This window comes from Littorina saxatilis, linkage group LG6 (genome assembly GCF_037325665.1).
Source record: "Littorina saxatilis isolate snail1 linkage group LG6, US_GU_Lsax_2.0, whole genome shotgun sequence".
In the NCBI taxonomy this organism is placed as follows: domain Eukaryota; kingdom Metazoa; phylum Mollusca; class Gastropoda; order Littorinimorpha; family Littorinidae; genus Littorina; species Littorina saxatilis.
In genome coordinates this window covers 51,093,941-51,118,270 of record NC_090250.1, presented here as the reverse complement: position 1 = coordinate 51,118,270, position 24,330 = coordinate 51,093,941, and the positions used below count along the sequence as shown (strand labels likewise).

At 43.1% G+C, this 24,330-nt stretch overlaps 1 protein-coding gene across 1 annotated transcript; it reads right to left on the bottom strand.

The window, feature by feature from the left end:
- Positions 1–189: 189 nt before the first annotated feature.
- Positions 190–24,330, bottom strand: LOC138968044 (transient-receptor-potential-like protein). The gene is made up of 15 exons (XM_070340606.1): positions 24,127–24,330; positions 21,150–21,322; positions 20,572–20,793; positions 19,505–19,765; positions 16,965–17,057; positions 15,336–15,681; positions 13,955–14,229; positions 12,956–13,119; positions 11,415–11,610; positions 9,699–9,911; positions 7,591–7,632; positions 6,519–6,572; positions 3,255–3,326; positions 997–1,112; positions 190–664 (listed from the first exon to the last, which is right to left on the bottom strand). The coding sequence occupies exons 1-15, from the start codon at positions 24,308–24,310 to the stop codon at positions 190–192; spliced, it is 2,886 nt and encodes a 961-aa protein (XP_070196707.1). The 5' UTR covers positions 24,311–24,330.

Sequence of the window (24,330 nt, the reverse complement as noted above, 5' to 3'; positions counted from 1 at the left end):
ACAGCATCAGGGCTTAGTAGCCAACACGCAGTCAGAAGTACATCGCCTTTCCACTGTCGCATCACAACTGCGTGTAGAAATAGGAGTGGTACAGTTCAGACAGCACTTGTCTTTCCACTGTCGCATCACAACTGCGTGTAGAGATAGGAGTGGTACAGTTCAGACAGCACTTGCCTTTCCACTGTCGCATCACAACTGCGTGTAGAGATGGGTGTGGTACAGGTCCGACTGCAGCTGGGGGACAGCCTGGGGAGCCGGCATGGTGCCACCCTGGTGCCCCGCCCTCCCCTCCACCCCTCTACCCGAGTGGCCACCCCCACTCACTCCGTTGTGGCCGCTGTACATGCACACAGCCATCATGTGGCGCGTGGCTGTCCTGATCTCGTCCTTGAGCTCAGTCACCAGCTCCTTCCTCAGCTGATCGAGCTCGGAACGGCTGAGGAGCCCGTGGGACGGCGAGGACTCAAAGGCCGCACCCTGGTCCGGCCCGGGCCCGGGCTGGTAGGGGTAGGCCGGGTGGTCGTTGCTGAAAGAGGGTGGACGCTGCACGGCGTGACTGGTGGAGGAAGGCTTGAAGAGGGTCTGGCGGATGTCCCGACGCAGGCTGTCCATGTGGTTGGTGGTTCGCATCGTCTCCTTCTTGCGGTCCTCTCGCAGCTCAAACCTTTGTTAAAATAGAACAAATTAATATGAACTCAGCAATTAATGATAGACAAATACTTAATCTACGTTATTGCGACCAGTTCGATCTTTGTAAGGGTCAACACTTTTTTTTTCTGTTTTCAAGCCTCTCGGTCCACAAAAGTTAGTGAAACTGGGTCAAGTTCAGCCGATTAAAATTTTCGTTTGTAATATGAACATTGGGTGACCTCCCTTAATTCGCTCAGTATCAAAGCCCGTTTGGCTGGCTTTGGTTTAAACAAAATTTTATTCAGAATTTCTTCGCATGAACAGTTTGAAACACACAAGATTTCAAGATAGGCGAGGTAAGCTTACCTGAGACTGGAGATGTCCTGTTTGATCTCCAGCAGGTCATCCTCGTTGACCCCGTCCTGTCTCAGCTGTTTCTTGGTCTGGTGGATGTAGCGGCAGATCAGTCTCCGCATCACTTCCTGCGTCACAGTTGTACAACACAAACTAAAACATAGTGAAGCCGGGTTGATATGCAAGAGTTGAGAGTTAAAGACTTTATGCCGTGATAAACTGTTCCATCAGTGCAGTTAATCCGTGATTTAAAGGCACAGTTAAGCCTCCCGTAAACCATCACAGAGCTCCCCGAGCGTCTACATACAGTACAAGCATACTTCCATTTGAACGCTCACCGAACGGGAACATCCTGGCTGCTTTCTGTCGAGCGTGAGAAATTTTCAAAGAATTTATTTTCGTGGACTTGCTCCTCTACAACAATGGCGCCTCGTTTTGGTGCTGGACGGCTGTTATGAATATTCAATACCGGAAATCACGCCCGGACAGTAAGCCTCCCGTAAACCATCACAGATACTGTCAGGCTTTTACACACAGTACAAACACCTTTCCATTTGAACGCTCACCAAACGGGAACATCCTAGTTGCCCTACGTAAAGAGCGAGCAATTTTTAAAGAATTAATTTTGCAGATTGTCTCGAACACTTTTTGGACCCATCCTGAACTCAGGTCAAAAATGAGTTACTTCCCTTCGGGTCTCATTCTATCGATGTAAACTGGCCATAGCCGTGGATCGATGATTATCAGAATATGTGGTGCGTTTTTGCGCTAGACCTAACTTTTAAAATCTAAATAATAAATTGACAGCTTGTTACACAAACATTCTTTAATCATAAAAGAATTCTTTTTTCATCAAGACAGGATCAGTACAATTCGAAGTTGTGAAAGTTTGAAAAAAGAAAAGCCCGGATGCAGGGTTACGCAAGGGTCGTAGCAGACGACGGTTTATGCATATCGCCGTTCCTCTCAACAGTCAAAAGCCATCGCTAGAGTTCTTGTGAACGACAGCCGTTTGTGTCGTGCATAAAAACGTGCTATTGTAGATAAGCTCACATCGAGTCGCATTCAAATGACTAACTGACGACTACATTGTGAAAAAGGGAAACTGGATCACACGGGTTCACGATGGCTAAGGGGTAAGATAAACCACGCAAAAATAAATTCTTTGAAAATTGTTCGCTCTTTACGGAGGGCACCTTGGATGTTCTCAATCGGTGAGTGTTTAAATGAAAGGGTGTTTGTACTGTGTGTAAAAGCCTGACCGTATCTGTGATGGTTTACGGGAGGCTTACTGTGCCTTTAAGTCTCTCACATCGATTCCTGCATACCGGCCCATTCGTACGTTTCTTCTTCTTCTTCATTTGCGTTCGTGGGCTGCACCTCCCACGTTCACTTGTGTCTTGCACCAGTGGGTTTTCACGCGCATGGCCGTCCCCCCCCCCCCCCCCACCATTTCAGCAGTCATACTCGGGAGACGCCATGCTAGGTATTTTTGTGTTTCTGTGGCTCACCCGACTCTGACATTGGCGACATGATCTTTTCCGTGTGTACTTAGTCTTGTGTTCGCGTGTACAAACGAAGATGGTTAAGTCTGCACTAAATATGACCTGGGAGATCAGACGAATCTCCACCCTTATCCCGGGTCCGCCAGACGCATTTAGTATTTATGTATTTATCATTGATACTTGACACGCGAGTGTATGTAGGTGGTGGTTATGCAACAGTGTGTGTGCAGATGTGCGTGAATGAAGAGAGTGGTTTTAGTGTGAGTGCACTATGTCTTGAACTTGTAGTTCTTATTTTAGCTGATTGTTTGTGTGTACATATTGAAGATGTGTAAGGGATGTGATTTTTAAGTGATGTAATATTTGTGTACGAGCCAAAAGACATATTTCTTTGTGTTCCACATTCAGATAATGAATTACATTGAATTGAATATAATGGAATGGAAAGGAAATAAATCAAATTGAATTGAATCAAATTGAATTAAATGGAAAGGAAATAAATCAATTTGAATTGAATCAAATTGAATTGAATGGAAAGTAAATAAATCAAATTGAATTGAATCAAATTGAATTGAATGGAAAGGAAATAAATCAATTTGAATTGAATCAAATTGAATTGAATGGAAAGGGAATAAATGGAATAGAATGGAATGGAATGGAATGGAATTCAATGGAATGGAATTCAATTGAATGGAATTCAATGGAATTCAGTGGAATTCAATGGAATTCAATTGAGTTCAATAATATGAATGCCCCTCAACTTACCTGGTACTGGAGACAGTCGACAAACGGGTGTGAGTGGGGTGTCTGTATCGCATCTCCGGTGAACGTGGGCCTCTGCACAAAACCAACAGAAAATAACTACAGTTGCACCAACAAAAGCCAATTAAAAAAATATCCTATTACTTACAGAACTAAAGCTGAAATGAAAATCACATTTGAAAAGAGTAGCTAACTACTGTCCAATGCAATGTAATATCACTTGGCGGAGAAAGTCTATGTTGTCTTTCATGCCTGTCAGTATCTTTCACGACAGTTCAGCTTACACTATAGAATTGCTATAATTATCCAAACAATTCAAGCACACACAAAAGTAAGTTTAACATGTTCATTTAAGGCAAAAACAAAAACCTAATGAAAACTTACACCTTCTCCCAAAACATTTGCTGCCAAAACATGTCTGTTGTTTTATGTGATTGTGATAACTTCGTTTTAAGGTGATAATAAAGTTACCTTATGGTTAATGCGACCTCTGAACAAATTCCACCAAATGTTAATTTACAAACACTTAGAAACGCACTAAATAGTAGTACAGTTGATTGTGTCAAACCTGACCTCTGTTTCCCTGACTCAAGGTAACACACGTAAGAAAAAACAAGAACAGATGTTGAGAATAGCCATAAAATATTGAGAAAAGTAATTCATCAAACACGCAGGTACAAAGCAAAGATAATATTTCTTACAATAGAGCAGGCGTTAGGAGAAAGAGCTTAGATATTTTGTCATGGATTAGGGTATGAACATTTGGATTAAAAAAGCAGAAACAGTATATAATTAAGCATGTATCTATTTAACTCTCTCTCTCTCTCTTTCTCTCTCTCTCTCTCTCTCTCTCTCTCTCTCTCTCTCTCTCTCTCTCTCTCTCTCTCTCTCTCTCTCTCTCTCTCTCTCTCTCTCTGTGCCGTGGAACGATAGAGCATGATTGAAAGCCGATAATGTATGTTAGCACTGTAAACTTGTTTGTCGTTGCACCTACCCATATTGTTAATTCATGCGCTGGATATGTCTTTAGGTTTAAGAGAGAGATATAGTGAAAGAGAGTGAGAGCGTGCGTGCGTTCGTGTGAGTATATGTTAGAGAGAAAGAGATAAAACCGGTTGATTGTCCATAAATACAAACACACGGCATGTATTACTGACCCCTCCTCCCCACACCCCGTTGAAATGAACCTTGTGTGTTTAATCAATAAAATGTATTACGTCTTACGTCTCTCTCACTCTCTCTCTCTCTCTCTCTCTCTCTCTCTCTCTCTCTCTCTCTCTCTCTCTCTCTCTCTCTCTCTCTCTCTCTCTATTTCTGAGTGTCTTTCTCTCTCTTTCTTTCTGTCTCTCTCGCTCTTAATTTAAGATACACACACACACACACACCAATAACATATGCGCGCGCATGAAGCAACGACTATACAGAATACGTTAGCGAGTGTCATAACTGGTGCAACATCGAACACTGGTGCGATATTTATAAAGTTTCGTAAGAGTGGAATGAAAACAAGTTATGTTCACAAATCTCCTCATAATATGCATTTTTAACAAATATAAATAATAAAGGAAGCAAGCCGTTTGCTAAAAGTACACATTTTACAGTGTATCAATTTCCTTCATAAATGAAAAATAGATCATTTACATTTATTAAATGGGCAATACAAGGACTTAAGAGGCAAGTTTAAGCTTACAAGAAAATGCTAACTACTTTAACCATATGCTGGATTTAAACATATTTAAAATACACGTACGCTGTAAATTAAACTTTTTTTAATATGAGCAGAACTTATATATTACTACTGTCAACCAAGGATATCACAGAAGATTAAAATTCCGTTGGGTAAGTATTCATCTGTGAATCATGTCCACATTTTCACGACAACAGGTACATATCTAAATAGCGCCGCCAAAAAGTACAACTGACGAGGATTTTTTCCCCGAAAAGTATAAGATGTTGACTTGTCTTTGAGACCAACAGTCATATAAAGAATGCACAGAAAAAAATGGAGTTCATATGAAATTTGCTAAGAGATATTCAGCCATAAAAAGGCACGTACATTCAGAAAACGTTACAGCCCGCTGAAAGTCTTTAACGCGACCACCAAAAAAGTTACATAGAAAGCGTTATGGCTTCAGTGACATTGTGTTTCAGACAGTCAGTTGTACAAAAGGCACTCGCAGAAAACATTACAGCTACAGTACAAGTCTTCGAGAAGATCACCAAAAAGTATGCAAAGAAAACGTAACGACCGTGATGAAATTGTGTTTGAGAAAGTCATGAAAAAGCATACAAGAAAAACGTTACGGCTTCGGACACAGAAACAGCTTTCATGGTAAAAGTTAAGGTTGTGGTAAAATTCTCTTTGAACAAAGAGCATACATAGAAACAGTTACGGTTGTGATAAACTTATCTTTGTGACAGACAGTCTCAAAATGCATACACAAAATGTATCGTTGTGTAGAAACTGTCTTTGAGAAAGTCACTCTCAAAAAGCAAACATGGAAAAAGGTACGGCTGTGATGAAATTGTCTCTTCACAAAAAGCATACACACAAAAAAGTTAAAGGGGTTGTGAAAATTATCTGTGAGAATGTCAGTGACAAAAAAAAGCATATATAACAAACATTTCAGCTGTGATAAGATTGTTACAAAGAAACATATATAAAAAATTACCTTGTGATGAAATTATCATGGACAAGGTTATGGCTGTGAAAAAATTGTTTATGAGACAGTCAGTTACAAAAAGCATATATACCTTACAGCTGTGGTGAAATTGTCATCAATACAGTCAAACACGAAAAGTGTACATGGAAAAAAGTCACGATTTGTGGTGAAATTGCATTTGCACAAAGAGTTTACAAGGTGGCGGTTGTGATGAAATTGTTTATGAGACAGTCAGTTACAAAAAGCATACATACGAAAATTACATCTGTTGTGAAATTGGCACAACACAGTCACTAACAAAGAGTGTACATAGAAAAAGTTACCGCTTTGGTGAATTGTCTTTGAGACAGGCACACTCACATGAAAGCATACACATAAACAGTTATTGCTGTAGGATTACACAACTATAATGATATAGAAAACGTTACGGCTGTAGTGAAATTGTCTTTGAGACAGGCACACTGACAAGAAAGCATACACATAAACAGTTATTGCTGAAGGATTACACAACTATTATGCTACATGTACATGAACACCAAAAAGCAGTTGTGAGGAAAAGAACAATACCGACGATGCGTTGAAGGACACTATCATGTGTACTCACGTCTGGAGCAAAATCATCACTAATAAAGCTAAACGGCTGGACGCTCTCCTGTGTCTGAAATACCAGGGCAAGCCAAATGTCATGCAATCTATTAACATGTCAATCAAAAAACAAGAAAGGTAAGATGTTGGAACGTTGCTATTGACAAAAATACGTTACAATCACAAATATATCGACCCAACGGTCTTTTAAGTGAACCGACAAACACTGAAATAGTCACAGAAAACTTAGCTCAGTTTTCGCCAACTCGCCAGGAAGCCGAGCGAATGATTCCATTAAGCTAAGTTTTTTGTGACTACTTGTTTGTCTGTTCACTTAAAAGACCGTTGGGTCGATATATTTGTGATTGTAACGTATTTTTTGTCAATAACAACGTTCCAACATCTTACCTTTCTTGTTTTTCGATTCTGAATTTTGAAACGTTGGCAGTCTCTTTGTTTTTGGATTTATTAACATGTGAACATGAGCTCCGTTTGTTTGAAGCATCAGAGACACACTCCTGGGCTCACCAAACTGTGCGTCGCTGTGTCCTATACAAAAGTGGCGAACTAACAAAGTTAGTCCAATCTGCAATCCTTAGGAAAAATCTTCACACACAAAATAAGATGTTCGTTTTCTTCTTGGTCTTGCCCCCTTTCGAGCATAAGTGTGGCCTTTTATAGAATATTCATAGTCTAAAAATATATCTGAATATAAAAATCTCGCTCGTTTGACTTCATAGACTTTTGCTCCCAAAAAATGCTCATTTTACCAACAATTACATTTGTTGAACACTTCTAAATATAATCCATGATGTGGAAAATACGTTTGTCGTGGATTGTATCGATCGACTATTGCATGAAACACTGTTGAAACCAGTTTTGTTGAACACCTGGTAATATAAACAAGGTGGTAAACAGCAAACTCTCGGTTCGATCAACTCATTCCTAGGGAGGAAAGAAGTCACCTCCTTTTTTCACTGTGCATACTCAATCTCCCAGGCTGATGTAAGATTTTTTGTTAACTTTTTTTATTTTCATATTTATTTACCTTTTTGCTGGGATCGACAAAAAAAACAGCAATAAAATCTCACCTTGAACACATTGATTTCTGAAGGTCCAACTGTCTGCCGTGACTAGAACATAGCAAAAGCGGTCATGTCATGCAAAACCTCGTCTAGAGAACATCACACAAGCACGTGAAGCGCTGCCAAGGAAACTAAACAATACAAACTTACGTCACAAAACCACGTGATATGCGACACAAGACGACCGCACGAAACAAGGAATCACAAGACACGACAGTTTTAAACGTCAAAATACGGATGGTGGGATTATTTGGGATTTTGAGTTTTTGTTGGGCTGTTTTGTGTTGTTTGAATGTTGTTTTGTTTTGATCTGTTGTTGTCGTTGTCGCAGGGTGTGTGTGTGTGTTTGTGTGTGTATGTGTGTGTGTGTGTGTGTGTTTGTGTGTGTTTGTGTGTGTGTGTGTGTGCGTGTGTGTATAATTATGTGTATGTACGTGTGTGTGTCTGTTTGTGTGTGTGTGTGCGTACGTGTGTGTGTGTACGTACGTGTGTGTGTGTGTGTGTATGTGTACGTACGTGTGTGTGTGTGTGTGTATGTGTGTGTGTGCGCGCGCGTTCGTGCGTGTGTTTGTGCTTCTAGGTCTGTATGTAAGCTTATTTAATAGTTTTTGTGGCAGTTTTGTAAGATCACCGATCAAAAAGCCAGCCTCTCGACTAATACCAGTTAAACACACCAACACAAAAATATTACAAAGTACATCATCACACGTTATGTTTCATGAATCTGTAGTCAGCTTACAACAACCTCACCTTTAGAAATTTGGTCTGGCGATCTGTTATGATATATAGTCATCTCGTATAACCATACTACATCTTTAGGCGGACAATGTACGTATAACTATAGCAAAGACTCAAGACTACCGAATGATGCTACACAATACTTCAGAAGCTGTACATGTACACATTTACTTTTTCTAGCTAAATTGGCATGCAGATCGTATAAAAATTTCGGGAATCCAGAATCTGTGCAAAAATGTAGTTGATAAAAGCTTCATGCACCAACTGGCAAGACCACCTTCTCGCATGTAAAAGTTCCATGCAAAATTACTGAGAGTATATTTGAGAAAACAAACACAAGACACACGAACAGAGAGTAGCACTCCCATGCACTCGTATATATATAGAGTTCAGAACACACATTCGCATCAACGCACGCACATTGTACACACACACACACACACACACACACACACACACACACACACACACACACACACGCAAGCACACATGCACGCAGTCAAAACACACATGCATACATAGATACATTCTTCCTTTTTCACTTTTAACACCCCCTTTCCAGCCCCCCCATCCCCTCTGTAACGGCACTGTAAAATTACAGAACAAATGACTCGTTAAATAGTGTCAGAATAAAATGTATAAATATCAAAGCCTGTCGGCAATGAATGGCCTGCAAACTATGACAGATCTTTCGGGGACAGAATGTCGTCTTGCCCTTTTGCGGTTATTGATTACATTATACTAAACCACGAACGAAGCAAGAACGAATTTTCCATTTGATTTATCCTACTGAAGTGTCTCCTACATGTTCCAAAGCTCTCTCTCTCTCTCTCTCTCTCTCTCTCTCTCTCTCTCTCTCTCTCTCTCTCTCTCTCTCTCTCTCTCTCTCTCTCTCTCTCTTACACACACACACACACACACACACACACACACGCACACACGCACACACACACACACATTCATACACACGCACACACACGCACACACACACACACGAACACACACACGAACACACGAACACACACACACACCCATGCATACACACACGCACATATACACAAACACACACAAACACCCATGCACACACACACACACACACACACACACACACACACACACACACACACACACACACACACACACACACACACACACACACACTTGTCAGGACCGATAGGAAAGGTCAGTCACATGATCAGTTAGCCTATCAATTCATCAACCCATGTATCCCTCCCATACTCATTTACAAACCACTCAATCAATCAAACAAACAAAAGCCACTCCAACACGAACAAACTCTAAACTATCACACACACAAAACACACACAAAGGAATTAAAAAAACAGACGAACACGACACGGAAAAAAAAGCCTCACTCTTATAGTCCCTTCAGAAGATTTCCTTCGATTGCCGTTTTTGTTCTTCCGACAGAGCAGCTCGCGACAAATGCGCTCAAGCGCCTTGACAAGGTAGTACATAGACTTCGGGCTGATGATTAGGTTGAAGGGCGGGGGTAGGGTCGACCCTTCGTCAAAGTATCCCATCCACAGTTTGGACCGTGAAAACTTCCACTCCATGTCGGCGTGATTCTAGTAGAAAAGGAAGGATAGTAGAGTAATCTTTTTCTTCGTCTTCTTCTTCGTTCATGGGCTGAAACTCCCACGTTCACTCATGTTTTTGCATGAGTGGGTTTTTACGTGTATGACCGTTTTTACCCCGCAGCATACGCCGATTTCGGGGGAAGCATGCTGGGTATTTTCGTGTGTTTATAACCCACCAAACTCTGACATGGATGACATGATTTTTTCCGTGCGCACTTGGTCTTGTGCTTGCGTGTACACACGAAGGGGGTTAAGTCACTAGCAGGTCTGCACATACGTTGACCTGGGAGATCGGAAAAATCTCCACCCTTAACCCATCAGGCGGCCGCGGCCGGGATTCGAACTCACGACCTTCCGATTTGGAGGCCGATGTCTTACCATTACGCCACTCCGCCCGTCATTTTAGAGTGATAATGTTGATACTATTAGTGCACATACATGTATTTTAATTGATGTCGTTGATTCAATTATAGATGCGTATGTTGGGTGGAGTGAATGTTGTGGGAAATTCTCAACCTAGGGCAGTAACACATTCTTTATTCTGTATTCTATATTGTCAAATGTATATATTGCTGCCACTTTTAAACAGTAGCTTATCCGAAGAAGAAAGTGAGAGGTATGCTCACAGAGTGGCCTTTTTAACACTGTTGATTGTGGATGGTACCTCACATTCAAGGATCAAAGGAATGGGAGTCATAGTGTCTGATGTACTGGAAACAGGCTGGGTATAGCGAAATGTTCTAGTATAGCCCGCTCTCGTTTTACTTCTTAATCGTCTTTCTACTTTTGCATAAAAACCGTCCTCAGTTATATCATCTCTGTCACCATACAAACAATCTGTATTTATAGCATCTCTGCCCCCCCCCCCCCCCCCCCCCCAAAACAAAAAAACAAAAAAAACCACCCCGATCTTTATTTTTGGCATCTTTGAGCCCGTTAAAACAATCTTCATTTATAACATCCCTGGACCCCTCAAACATCTGTATTTTTTAGGCACTTCTGGGTGCAATCTTTAAGCATCTTTAAGATTAAGCAATCTTTATTTACATAGCAACTGTGGGCTCACCCAACTCAATGTCTAGGAAGGAGTTGGACATCATGAAAAAAAGCATGTTGAGCAGAAGGATGATGGCCATGCAAAACAATCTGTATTCCACAGCTTCTCTTGGACCATAAAGAAACACTATTTATTACACTCTTTGAGTGCAATTAATGTTCCTTACATGGTCAAATGCGTCATTTTTATTTTCCATATAAGACAAAAGGCTGTTTGAAGCTTTTTATACAGCAACTGTGGGCCCACCCACCTCAGTGTCTTAGAAGGAGTTTGACATCATGGTGATGAGCATGTTGAGCAGGCCTGCAGGAGGATGAGCCCATAAAAAACAATCTTTATAGCATGTTTGAGCCCATAAAACAAAACTATCCTTGTTTATATAGCATCCCTGTTAAAACACAATTGTTATTCATAGCATGGCTGAGCCAACTCACCTCAATGTCCTGGAAGGAGTTGGACATCATGGCGATGAGCATGTTGAGCAGGAGGATGATGGCCATGCCGTGATAGGCGATGAAGAGGAGCTCAGCCACGGTCTGCGTGAACTTCTGGCCGTCCTTGATCTCGATGCTGCTGGGCGGCGTCAGGGAGAACATGGCCCAGAACAGCGTGATGTAGCTGGCGAACAGCCTGCAATGACGTCAAGAAGACAGTGATGTCAGGAAATTATTAACATAAACAGCCTGCTATGACGTCAAGACAGTGACGTCAGGAAATTATGAAGATAAACAGCCTGCAATGACGTCAAGACAGTGTGACGTCAGGACATTATGAACATGAAATTTCACGTCATCGGTGGCAGCTCAGCGGCCAAGTGGGAACATTATAGGACCTTGGTGGATTTTTTTTTTCATGCAAGCTTTTTGGTCATCCAGCTCGTTATGAATAAAAAAAAAAGTCGTAAACAAGATAAATTAATGGCTCCAAAGAGACGCCACGAAAATAGGAAAATCAGATTTCTGTGATAGGAGCAGCCAGCAAGGAACGTGTATTGATAAAATGCTTTAAAATGGACGCCATGAAATATTGACATTGAGATTTAACGTTGTTAGTGGCCATATCCTAAGTGGCAGCTCAGCGACCAGAGGAACGTGTTTTGATAAAAGGCTTTCAAACAAAGGCCATGATAAAATGAAATTGAGTTGTCGGTGGCAGGAACATGTCGGCTTCAAAGATATGCCATCATGTCTGAAAAATATGTATCGATTGAACGCTGGATTTCCCTTCTTTGAGTCATGTGACGTCAGGGGCCGACTTAAGCTCAAAAGATTGCATAGTTGTGTGCATAGTTGTGTGTGTGTGTGTGTGTGTGTGTGTGTGTGTGTGTGTGTGTGTGTGTGTGTGTGTGTGTGTGTGTGTGTGTGTGTGTGTGTGTGTGTGTGTGTGTGTGTGTGTGTGTGTGTGTGTGTGTGTGTGTGTGTGTGTGTGTGTGTGTGTGTGTGTGTGTGTGTGTGTGTGTGTGTGTGTGAGTGAGTAGTGGGCTGCGTCCGTTGGCTCGGGACAGAACCACCCCTGAACACCGTCGAAGTGACTCGGCAGCAGTGCAGTGTCATCTTCAGAGGGTAGCCTACCACACCGACCAGACATCCCTCCCTGGAATGTCTGGCAATTCTGGCAGCGGAATGAAATTCAGATGTGGTCGGAGCAGTTGATGCCTGGACGGGGCGTTGTGGGTACATAATGTCACAAGGAACAAGGGTTAGGACAGCGCGCGCACACACACACACACACACACACACACACACACACACACACACGCGCGCGCGCACACACAAACAAACAAACACACACACAAACACAAACACACACACATATACACACACACACGCACACAAACACACAGACACACACACAAACACACACACAAACACACAAATACAAACACACACACACACACACACACATATATATATAGATATAAGCTATACACACACACACTCACACACACAAAAACATATAAAAGAACAACTCTCACGTGAAGAAGACGTCCTGGTCACTGCTCTCCTTGTAGTACCAGTAGAGCTGGTTGAGGCCACAGGCAAAGGACGTCAGCACGAGGAAGAAGATGAAGAGGAACTTGGCTACGTCTATTAACATGCAACCCAGGGAGATCTGAAGAGGCCCCAAGTGTTGGTTTGCCTATGGAAAAGCAATAGAATAATACGACGTTTAACAAGGCCAAACAAAGAATATATGTTGGTTTAGGGTCACGTGACCAAAAAAGATAGGGTCGGTGGTAGATCGGCTTTTTTAATTTTAATTTTAATTTTTTTTAATTTAGTCGATTTAAAAGGAGGTTACTTCCCTTAGTCTCGGTATGGTTCGCAAAATGTGTCAAAAGTTTTTAGTTTTTTGTAGAAATGTCAAAAAGATTAAGGGTCGGCAGGAAGAAATAGCGTCGGTCAGGTTACCCAATAAAACCAACATATTTTTATTTGGCCCAATGTTTACAGTATACGTGAGGGTGACCAGGTTGTGCTAACTCCATAGCATCATAATTATCCTCATCCTCATTTCAGTAATCATTAACCCAAACGTGTGTCAACTCTGAATAAGAGTTGGGACAGAAAAATAAAATAAAATGAAATAAAATAAAATAAATAAACCTACCCTGGCGACAAGTTTTAACCTCTCGATAACGACGACTTGCCCATCACGACCACCTCGAAGGTTGTTTCTGTATACTTCACCTTTCCATGGCAACCACCTGGCCATAACGATTACCTTGTGTTGGTCGTTATAGACAGGTTCTACTGTTCCAACATACAACCCAAAGAGCTCTGTACGGGACCAACACACTTTAAGACCAAAAACAACCCCAGGGTTCACGCAACTAGTACAAAAATACGGTCACCTTGACAGTGACTATCCTAAACATAATTGTCATCAACAATGAAGTGATGCAAAAAGACGTTGCGAATGAAATGAATCGGATGAAGACACACTCCTTCCCCCCCCCCCCCCTCACCCATACCTGGAAGAGGTAGATGATGCGAGCGAAGCTGAAGACATTAGCGATGGCGAAGAGTCCCTCCGAGATGAGCGTGGGGTCGTTGGTGGGCCAGTCCTTGCGCGCCATCTTGCGAGGTCCGTACACCCCAGACTCGATCTGGAAGAAGCCCACGATACGCAGCGCGAAGGTGGCCAGGTAGAGAGACAGCATAATGAAGTCCAGCCAGTTCCACCACTGACGTACGTACGCCCTCAGCCCTTCTTCCCACAGCTGTTTGCACTCCGCCCACACAAAACCTGCACGTGATAATTGAACGAATGGACAGCTGAGTTGCAGAAATGCACACAGACAGCATCATGAAGTACAGCCATTTCCCCCATTGACGGATGTACGCCCTCAGCCTTTTTCAACACAGCTGTTTGCACTCCGCCTATTCACCACCTCAGGCTCTAAAACGTTAACATGATTATCGTAGTATACTGGACAATATGTTTGAGCAGGAAAGTACAAAGGCGTAGGACCCAAACTCATAATGACATTCTACTACTGAAAGATGCATGCCAATAGTCCAACAGCTATTTGCACCAAACTCATAATGACATTCTACTACTGAAAGATGCATGCGAATAGTTCAACAGCTATTTCCACCAAACTCATAATGACATTCTACTACTGAAAGATGCATGCCAATAGTCCAACAGCTATTTGCACCAAACTCATAATGACATTCTACTACTGAAAGATGCATGCCAATAGTCCAACAGCTATTTGCACCAAACTCATAATGACATTTTACTACTGAAAGATGCATGCCAATAGTCCAACAGCTATTTGCACCAAACTCATAATGACATTCTACTACTGAAAGATGCATGCCAATAGTCCAACAGCTATTTGCACCAAACTCATAATGACATTCTACTACTGAAAGATGCATGCCAATAGTCCAACAGCTATTTGCACTGCGCCCACTCAAAGCCTGCACGTGAAAAATGTTCAAATAACCAGCTGAGCTACAGAAAAGTACATAGGCAACACCTAGAACCCCAGCCCTTATTATACAGTGCCAGATGTAGGCCATAAGGTCCTGCTTCTATAGCTGTTTGCACTCAGTTCACACAATACCTCTACGTGAAGAGCATCATATTGATACTTATGTCATGCGTACTGGACCTTCACAGCCTTTAAAGAATTGGGTCACCCACTGATCAACAGAACATTAAGTAATTAATTCACCATAACACTATCTCATCAGTTACCCAGAAAGCAGTCCCCCACTTACCGACAAAGCAACTAATCAACAACACATTCTACACTGTCGACTCACCACTGACCCAGAGAACGATCAGCCACTCATCGACAAAGCAACCAATCACCAACACAGTCTACACTGTCGACTCACCACTGACCCAGAGCACAATCAGCCACTCCAGCTGGGAAGGATTGGGTCCTCGCATCTTCTCTCTCTGTGGCATTACCGCGACGATGTCTGTGGACGCGCAGATGAGCAGGAAGAGAAACATGACGAAGGACGCCGTGTGGTAGAGGAACTTCATGAAGGGACTTCGCAGCAGCTGCCCGATCTTGCTGCGCGGGAACACGAGGTAGTAGATAGCCATGAAGGGCAGGATGAAGATGAGGCCGATGCAGATGAGAAACTTCATCACGCCGTTGCGCTTCCGCCATCCCGGTAGGCCTTCGTACCAGATGGAAGTCAGCAGCTGCTGGCAGTGGGAGTGAGCCACAAACTGCACACATGGTGGGAGTTGGTTATGGGTTGGGGGGTTCGTCGGGGATTATAATTATTAGAAGTTTTAGTATGCGGATGCTTTTTAGTGCAACTCTCAATTCTTAGTAAATGTAATTTATTTTATGTCTATAACTGCCCGACACTGCATGGCATTGTCCTTGTTGATAAGGACAGTAACATTTTGAGTCTTGAAAATCTTGAGTCTTGAGTTTTGAGTCTAGTAGTTGTGGTGATTGTTGTGGTAACATAGCAAGATCTCTCGTTTTGTTGTAACCTTTTAGGGTTCCCTATCTGTTTTAATACTTTGCTTGCTGGGATGTTCTCTCCACAAAGTTTACACGTTTCTCCCCTTTCTTAAGGACTAAATCTTCTTAGAGTTGAAAAGGTCGTGAAACAAAGGGACTACTCTAGTATGGTACATGTAGTAGTAATGTTGAAATAGCAGTAGTAGTGGTAGGTGTAGTGGCAGTAGTAATCAGGGGCGGAGCAGTTAAGCCAGAGGGGGGGGTTACAACCTGGGGTCCAGGGGTAGATCCCTTGTGGGGTACATGGGCTTCGCCCCCCAGAAGCTGAAGAGATTTAGCTATTTTATGAACAATTTATGGCTTATCCTTGATTTTAAACATGATCAACTGGTGTCGGCAGCCACTCATTATTTCTTTTAAAGTTAGTGTTAATTTTTTTTTTGACAGCCGGGGGGCGGGGGGGGGGGTTTCGGAACCCCTGTAACCCCCCCCCCCTTAATCCGCCCCTTGTAATACATTGTGGTAGCTACACACTAGGCAAACGAAATACGCTGAAAGGAAGTTTGTTTATAAAGTTTGTTTATAATTGCGCTGTGTTGGTTTTGCTGTTTTCCAAGAAAGACCACATTAATTGTTTTGCGCTTTCACCAAACTTAAATGTTATCTCAGAATAGCAAATCTGTCGTTCTGCTACGCAGCTTCATGAAATGGTTGATATTACGCTATGTTACACTATGTTACGCTATGTTACGCTATGTTACGCTATGTTACGACTACAGTGGAACGTCACTTTTAAGACCTCTACAGATTTGAGAAAATCATGCCGGTCTTAAAACGAAGGGAGTCTTAAAATGGAGGTAAATTTACAGAGGGTACGAACTGAAAATCTGAGAAACAAAATGGAGAGAGTCTTAAAAAAAAGGGGGGGGGGGCACTGTATCAAAAGACCGCAGAAGGATGTGTCAAATAATTTTGAACAAAATATTGAAATAAATGCATCTGATGAAACAGAATTGCTATTACAAGAACCACTCACCTGTTTCTGATCATATTTGATGGCCAGCTTGAGTCGGGATAGGGTCAGTTTGTCAGTGTCCATTTCTTCCTCCTCCATGTCATTGGCATTCACCTGCAAGTCATCAACTTTTTAACACAAATCGCCATCAACATGAGTGATTATTTTAAATCTGTTCCGTTACTGTAAGGACGTGCACCATCATTGTCTGAACAGGCTTTAATGGATCCCGAAGTTGACTTCAGAAAGTCTTTTAATGAAAATCCAGTGACAAAGCTTCGTGCAGCGAACATCGTGAAGTAGATGTCGCGAAGTCAACTTTGCCAAATCTTCTTCTTCTTCTTCTTCTTCTTCTTCTTCTTCTTCTTCTTCTTCGTGCATGGGCTTAGACTCCCACGTTCACTCATGTTTTTAGCACGAGTGGATTTTTACGTGTATGACCGTTTTTACCCCGCCATTCAGGCAGCATACGCCGATTTCGGGAGAGGCATGCTGGGTATTTTCGTGTTTCTATAACCCACCGAACTCTGACATGGATTACAGGATCTTTTCCGTGCGCACTTGGTCTTGTGCTTGCGTGTACACACGAAGGGGGTGAAGCCACTAGCAGGTCTGCACATAAGTTGACCTGGGAGATCGGAAATATCTCCACTCGTAACCCATCAGGCGGCAGCGACCGGGATTCGAACTCACGACCTCCCGATTAGGAGGCCGATGTCTTACCACCACGCCACTGTGCCAAATCAATATCAGGAATGAATCATTATTGTTTCAACAAGAACTATAACAGCCTGTACACGAATCGGTACTGCTTTAAACACGGTAATCATCGCTGTCTGAACTTGAACATGGTTCCACGGGATTGCCAAAGTTTTATAGTTTTATAATGCTGATCATGGGTATGTGACCTTCAATCATCATACTTTAAACATAATCATCACTGTCTAAATTTAACTCATCCGTGTCTGAACATGAATTCGAGAGAGAAATGGGAGGTTTTTTTTTTATTATTTTTTTAATTTTATTTGGTGTTTTACGTCGTTTTCAACCACGAAGGTTATATCGCGACAGAGAAATGGGAGTAAATAAATATAAAGCAAAACATTCTGTTTAAGAACACACGTGCAATGTGCCATCATCCACAGGACAGAAAATATGGACCTTGCACAGACAGACAGACAGACAGACAGACAGAGGCACACAGACAGAGAGACAAGAGAGATAGAGAGAAAGACTAAGAGAGAGAGAGACACACACACAGACAGACAGAAAGACAGGCATACAGAGACAGAGGGAGACAGTGACAAAGAGAAAGACAAACAGGCAGACAGACCGATACAGACGGAGGCACACGTACACAGACAGTGACAGAAAGTGAGACAGTGTCAGAGACAGAGAAATTTTGCAAAGGAAAAAAAATTCGCAACAAATTCGTCACATGTTTGTTTCCCCCACCCTCCACCCACCCCCAGCGGACAACAGTCTAACAAGAGTGTAGTTCAGTCAGCTGATTGAAGAGGCTGACCCAGAAACGCAACTGAGCATGGACATGACTGATCGATAGTCCACGCTGCTTGGTGGACGCGGGGGGTCTATTTCTTGCGCTGGTGATTACACCTGTGGCATTTCCTCGTCTTTCATCTTCATGAGCCCTGGTTCTCCTTGCCTCCCTATCTGTAGCCAGCACACTCTGCTTCACGCTAACAAATCAACGCTTATACAACAGTGTGGGTTGGTTTTTTTTTTCTTGAGCGCAGCAGGGATATGCTCCAATTAGCATAACTTACGACATATGTTCTATTCGTCGTATTCGTCCGCCAAATCCGCTCCTATATCGTTTTTAAGAGCACGTTTATGTGCATAGTTTGCTGTGCTCCATTGATTAAATTGATTGCGTGCGGCATTGCTAATTGTAATTCTTCGAATGACATCGTTTAAACAACTTAACGATCAGCAATGGCAGCCGCTAGTTGTGCAGTTGTTAAAAAGGAATTTAAAAACATAACCTGCATAACTACAATCAGACAATAGCAATAAAAAATAGTTTATGTTATGCGCAACCAATCTTCTAAGACCTGAGAGAATAAGAAGCTTTGAAAAAAAAGTGACTTTCATATAATCTTTCAGTTTTGCCAAGCCCAAACCATTTCTAAATAGATCCTTTTACCAATCTTGCCAAGGAGCTGTCCCAGCAAACGTTAGCCTTCTACCAACCGGAACGGGAATGACCTCTTCAGAGGACCTGTCCTGCTTCATCGGGTCACAGGCGTACTTCTTGCACTGATTGCTGAGCTGTATGTAGGAGTCTTTGAACTTGTTCTCTCTCAGGACCAGGTGCTGCAGCTCCCAGGACATAGATCATCATGACTGGATCTTTACCAGCCTCGTTGAGGGATGAACAAGCTAAATCGATACTCTGAACAGCTTTTCTAAACTTCGGCTGCCAGTACTAAATTATTGGCGACCTATTCCAGTTCCGCCACCCACAAGCAGAATATGCCTCACTATTTCGTGCCCATAAACATACCTTCTGGCCGACTGTGTTGAGTTCTTTGACCCACCTTGTTCAGGACAGCGATGACCTCTTCAGACGATCTGCATTGTTCCAGGAGGTCACAGGCATACTTCTTGCACTGACTGCTGAGTTGGATGTAGGAGTCCTTGAACTCGTTCTCTCGCAGGGCCAGCTTATGTAGCTCCCAAGACAGTTCGAAGGCGGTCAGTATGGGGTCCGGACTGGTCAGTGAGATCCACGCGGGGCTGGCCAGGGCTCGGTACGTGTTGATACGCAACAGGGAGTGGCGCAGACTATCCGCGTGTACCTGAGGGCATGAAAATCAGAGGATATTTTAACTACGATATATACGTATCTAGAGGCAACAAGGATCTTAAAAACATAGAAAATTTGCAGTACGTGAGGGTGCGTAGCAGGAAGTGGCGGAGACTAGCTGCGTGTACCTGATGGCATGGAAATCAGTGTCCGTTATGATTACATTGTACAGTTCTAGAAGAACAAGGGTCTTGGAAGGAGACGCGGTACGTGTTGATACCCAACGGAATGTTGCGCAGACTATCCGCGTGTACCTGAGGGCATGGAAATGAGCGTATATTCTAATTGCAATATACAGCCCTAGTAGAATAAGGGTCTTAAAGATTTATAAGAGTTGAGTTACGTGTTGATAAGTAACAGTTAATGGCGGAGACTGTCTGCGTACACCTGAGAGTTTGAAAACACACATTAAAAGTGTAGCGTGCACATCTTAGGTTGAACGAGGCCTTTCTTCTTCCTAAATGCTAGCCAGATGTCTACAATCAGATACCAGTACGTTTGTTGTGCACGCCTGATAATGACCCCCCTACCTCAGCTTGACATCGCTTGCAGGAGCAGGACAGTTGGTGCGGCCTCTCGATGTTGGCTTAACATATGTTTTCCGCAAAATAAAATGGACCGTATCATTACACATTTACTACAATGACACCTCACCTGGGCTTGACATCGCTTGCAGAAGCAGGGCAGATGGTGCGGCCTCTCGATGTTAGCTTAACGATAAGGTCTTTGCAAGGAGAAATCGACCAACACACGAATCATTAAAAAGTCATAACACAATGACACCTCACGGCCCCTTACCTGGGCTTGACAGCGCTTGCAGGAGCACGACAGCTGGTGCGGCCTCGCGATGTTGGCGCCGTGCAGCAGCAGCAGCTGCAGAATCTCGAACTGGTTGCAGTGGGCCGCCAGGATGATGGGGGAGATGTCGGGCGAGTAGTCAAAGCTCTCCTCCTGGTGGCGAACCTTGGACCACTCAGCGCCCAGCATCTCGCGCGTGATGGACGGGTGTTCTATCAACATCTGAGGACGTCGAAAATAACGTCATGGATTAAAATACTACTTTGGCTCCGTGCGTTCTGTTTATGGTTGTTGCCTTTTTCTGTATAATTTCGCATTTATTTCTTGTGTTAGCGAGTTGTAGGAATTATTTATGGTATCTACTAGGTCTGTTCAATGCGGTGTAACATGGTCAAAACTGAAGTCAGACACGTGTATACAAAATGGACCCTAAAAATCAATCTCTTCATCATCATCATCATCATCATCATCATCATCATCAGCAGCAGCAGCAGCAGCAGCAGCAGCGGCAACAGCAGCAGCAGCAGCAGCAGCAGCAGCAGCAGCAGCAGCAGCAGCATCATCATCATCACTCTGACCTCGACGATCTTGTAGACGCCCTCCCTGATTGCGTAAAGCAGGGCGTCCCCGATCTCCACGCCGTCCTCGTTCAGCAGCAGCTCCACCAGCTCCGTGTTCTCGTTGTCCACGGCGATCTGAATGGCCGACCGACCCAGCATGTCCGTGCAGTTCACCGACACTGGGTTCGGCCCTGCAACAAACGGAACGTAAAGATATCGCTGTGCTCAAATTGTAGCCGTGATATGTTCATAAAACTGATTTTTGAAGGAGTAAGTGATCTTCCGCTGAAGTCGTGTGTCCTCTCGTTTACCGGAGAGAGCTATTAGTTTTGCTGACCGCTCAAACATGTCAATGTGCGAAATTGATTCAGATTTTTTTTTACACTTTTGTTTGGTTTCTTTTTTGCGACCAACCTTTCGAACTACCAAGATTGTTAACCTTTAAAGCCACTATACCATTTTTTACCTTGTTTTAAAAAGTGTTGGACCGTAATTTCTGATCAAATATTATCAAATCACAACTTCTACCCTGGTTTTCAGTAGAAAAAATGCGTTCATACTTTAAACTTACCACTGCTACAAAAGCAGTCACAATTTTGCTCCTTCTCCTCTGGTCAAATGTATTCAGCTGTACTGCTGTTTCGCGACTCCCTCCTCTTTCTTCCTCGTCTTTCACGTGCATAAGGCCAAAAAAAAGGTCTGTTTACAGTAACCCGACCGACCCTATTTTTTTCCCCCGACCCTAGACTTTTTTTTGGCATTTGGGGAAAAAAAAAATAAATAAATAAAAAATAACGTAAAAATATGGTTTTTTTGGGGGAAAAAAAAAATCCCGACCTACCGACCCTATTTTTTGGGCCTATGTTACCGTAAACAGACCTTTTTTTTTGGCCTAACACCCTTCCTCTGGACACCGATCATTGCCCTACGTGACACTATCAACCCACAACAGGCCACCAACCACTTTTTGTCATACCAACAACCTTCATTAGCTTCGTCCAAGACGGAAAAACCGATAATTTTGAGGACGCAAAGGATATTGGTTGAACCTGCGTTCAACACAAGAGATGTCAGTCGAGATTCTGGTCAATCAACTGCTTTGAAAAGAGGTTCCGGCGTCACTGTGATGTTGTTGCTGTTCTAATGTTGCTGTTGGTGGTGCTTTTGTGTGTGTGTTTGTTTGTTTGTTTGTTTGTCGGAGTTTGCATGGCGTTGTGTGTGTGTGTGTGTGTGTGTGTGTGTGTGTGTGTGTGTGTGCGGTGTGTGTGTCTGTGTGTGTGTGTCTGTGTGTCTGTGTGTGTGTGTCTGTGTGTCTGTGTGTATGTCTGTCTGTCTGTCTGTCTGTCTGTCTGTGTGTCTGTCTGTCTACCTGTATGTGTGTGTCTGTGTCTGTGTGTGTGTGTGTGTGTGTGTGTGTGTGTGTGTGTGTGTGTGTGTGTGTGTGTGTGTGTGTGTGCGTGCGTGCGAGGAGTGCCAGAAACTGGACTAATGGCTCATACTAGTAGCCATCAACTTTCAGCTTCAAATTTACGCGAAACACCTACAATAAAGTCAAACATGCCACTATTATCCTCCTTTTGAAAAAGGGATAATATATTCCTTTATCTAGTCGATTCAATAACCGCAACTTCCTTGAAAAGATGTATTATCCTAATAGCCTGAGAGGTCGCGCATGACGGTGGGCGTGTCACATTTTCATAAAATCTCACAGGAAAAACATCTATATAGATGGTGAATCAATGCAACGACGGTAGCTCCTGTAAATCCCGGCATCTTTCAACAAATGGCTGCTACAACCATAACCTTCTGTATCAGGGCTGTACACAATGAATTCGCCTGTCGCAGGCCCGAATGGTTTGTCCCATGCACTACTAGCATGGTCTGTTGTAGTTTCTTTTAAACGTGCCAGTAGGCTTACAGTTTCTCGCAACAACAAAGGAGAATGTCGTAGATCCGACATGGTTGTTCGCATGCAGTGTTGATATAACAACCAGCATGGTCTGTTTTAGTCTCTCGCAAATTCGCCGGTACGGAGTACAGTTTCTCGCAAATTCAACCTATCGTGCCGCAAACACTGCAACAGGTAAGTGCCAAGCCCTGTGAACAAGCAGACGCCTTCCATTATAGACCCACTCCAAAGCCATCGTATGACAGTTGCATTGTCCCCTTTCTCCGTAGCTTTCAGGTAGACCTTATCTTTCCGTGAGAAAAAATGTGTATTGATCTTATAACAAATCGATGCTTTAACCACACTCTCCTGCGAAAGCAGACATCTTCAACCAGTTACCCACCCAAAACATGTACGTGTATATCTTATGATAGAGGGTTTGTCCCCTCTCTCCACTGCTACGTGTATATCTTATGATAGAGGGTTTGTCCCCTCTCTCCACTGCTACGTGTATATCTTATGATAGAGGGTTTGTCCCCTCTCTCCACCGCTACGTGTATATCTTATGATAGAGGGTTTGTCCCCTCTCTCCCCTGCTTCGTGTATATCTTATGATAGAGGGTTTGTCCCCTCTCTCCACTGCTTCGTGTATATCTTATGATAGAGGGTTTGTCCCCTCTCTCCACTGCTTCGTGTATATCTTATGATAGAGGGTTTGTCCCCTCTCTCCACTGCTTCGTGTATATCTTATGATAGAGGGTTTGTCCCCTCTCTCCACTGCTTCGTGTATATCTTATGATAGAGGGTTTGTCCCCTCTCTCCACTGCTTCGTGAAAGATGTGTATTTTGAGATTTTTAAAAATATTTCGATAACCACAGAAGACCAAGTGAGCACGGAAAAGATCATGTAATCCATGTCAGAGTTCAGTGCGTTATACATTGGAAATGCCAAGCAAGCGTACTCCGAAAGCGACGCACGGCTGCCTAAATGGCGGGATAAAAACGGTCATGCATTTTAAAACCGTGGAAGTTTCAGCCAATGAACAAAGAAGAAGAATCGATTACCATAACCTCAATTAAAAACGAATCTTGTTCAAATGAACCCACCTGCCAGACATCTCATGACGGAGGGTTTGTCCCCTTTCTCCACAGCCTCGAGGAAGACGCGTTCCATGGGGTCCATCTTGCTACCGTGCTTAATGGTCTCGAGAGGGATGGTGACGTTGCGACTGCTGATGCCCCGGTACGATCCTCGCTTGGTGGAGGCGCTGTTTATAGCGTTGCCCACCATCTCTGCGGTGAGGATGGGCA

Excerpts from the sequence above, each read along its gene's own strand:
- LOC138968044 (XM_070340606.1), bottom strand. The coding sequence starts at position 24,310 with ATGGTGGGCAACGCTATAAACAGCGCCTCCACCAAGCGAGGATCGTAC. Across the intron at positions 14,230-15,335 it reads GATTGTGCTCTGGGTCAGTG|GTTTTGTGTGGGCGGAGTGC; the intron begins GTGAGTCGACAG and ends TATCACGTGCAG. Across the intron at positions 665-996 it reads CAGGACATCTCCAGTCTCAG|GTTTGAGCTGCGAGAGGACC; the intron begins GTAAGCTTACCT and ends ATTTTAACAAAG.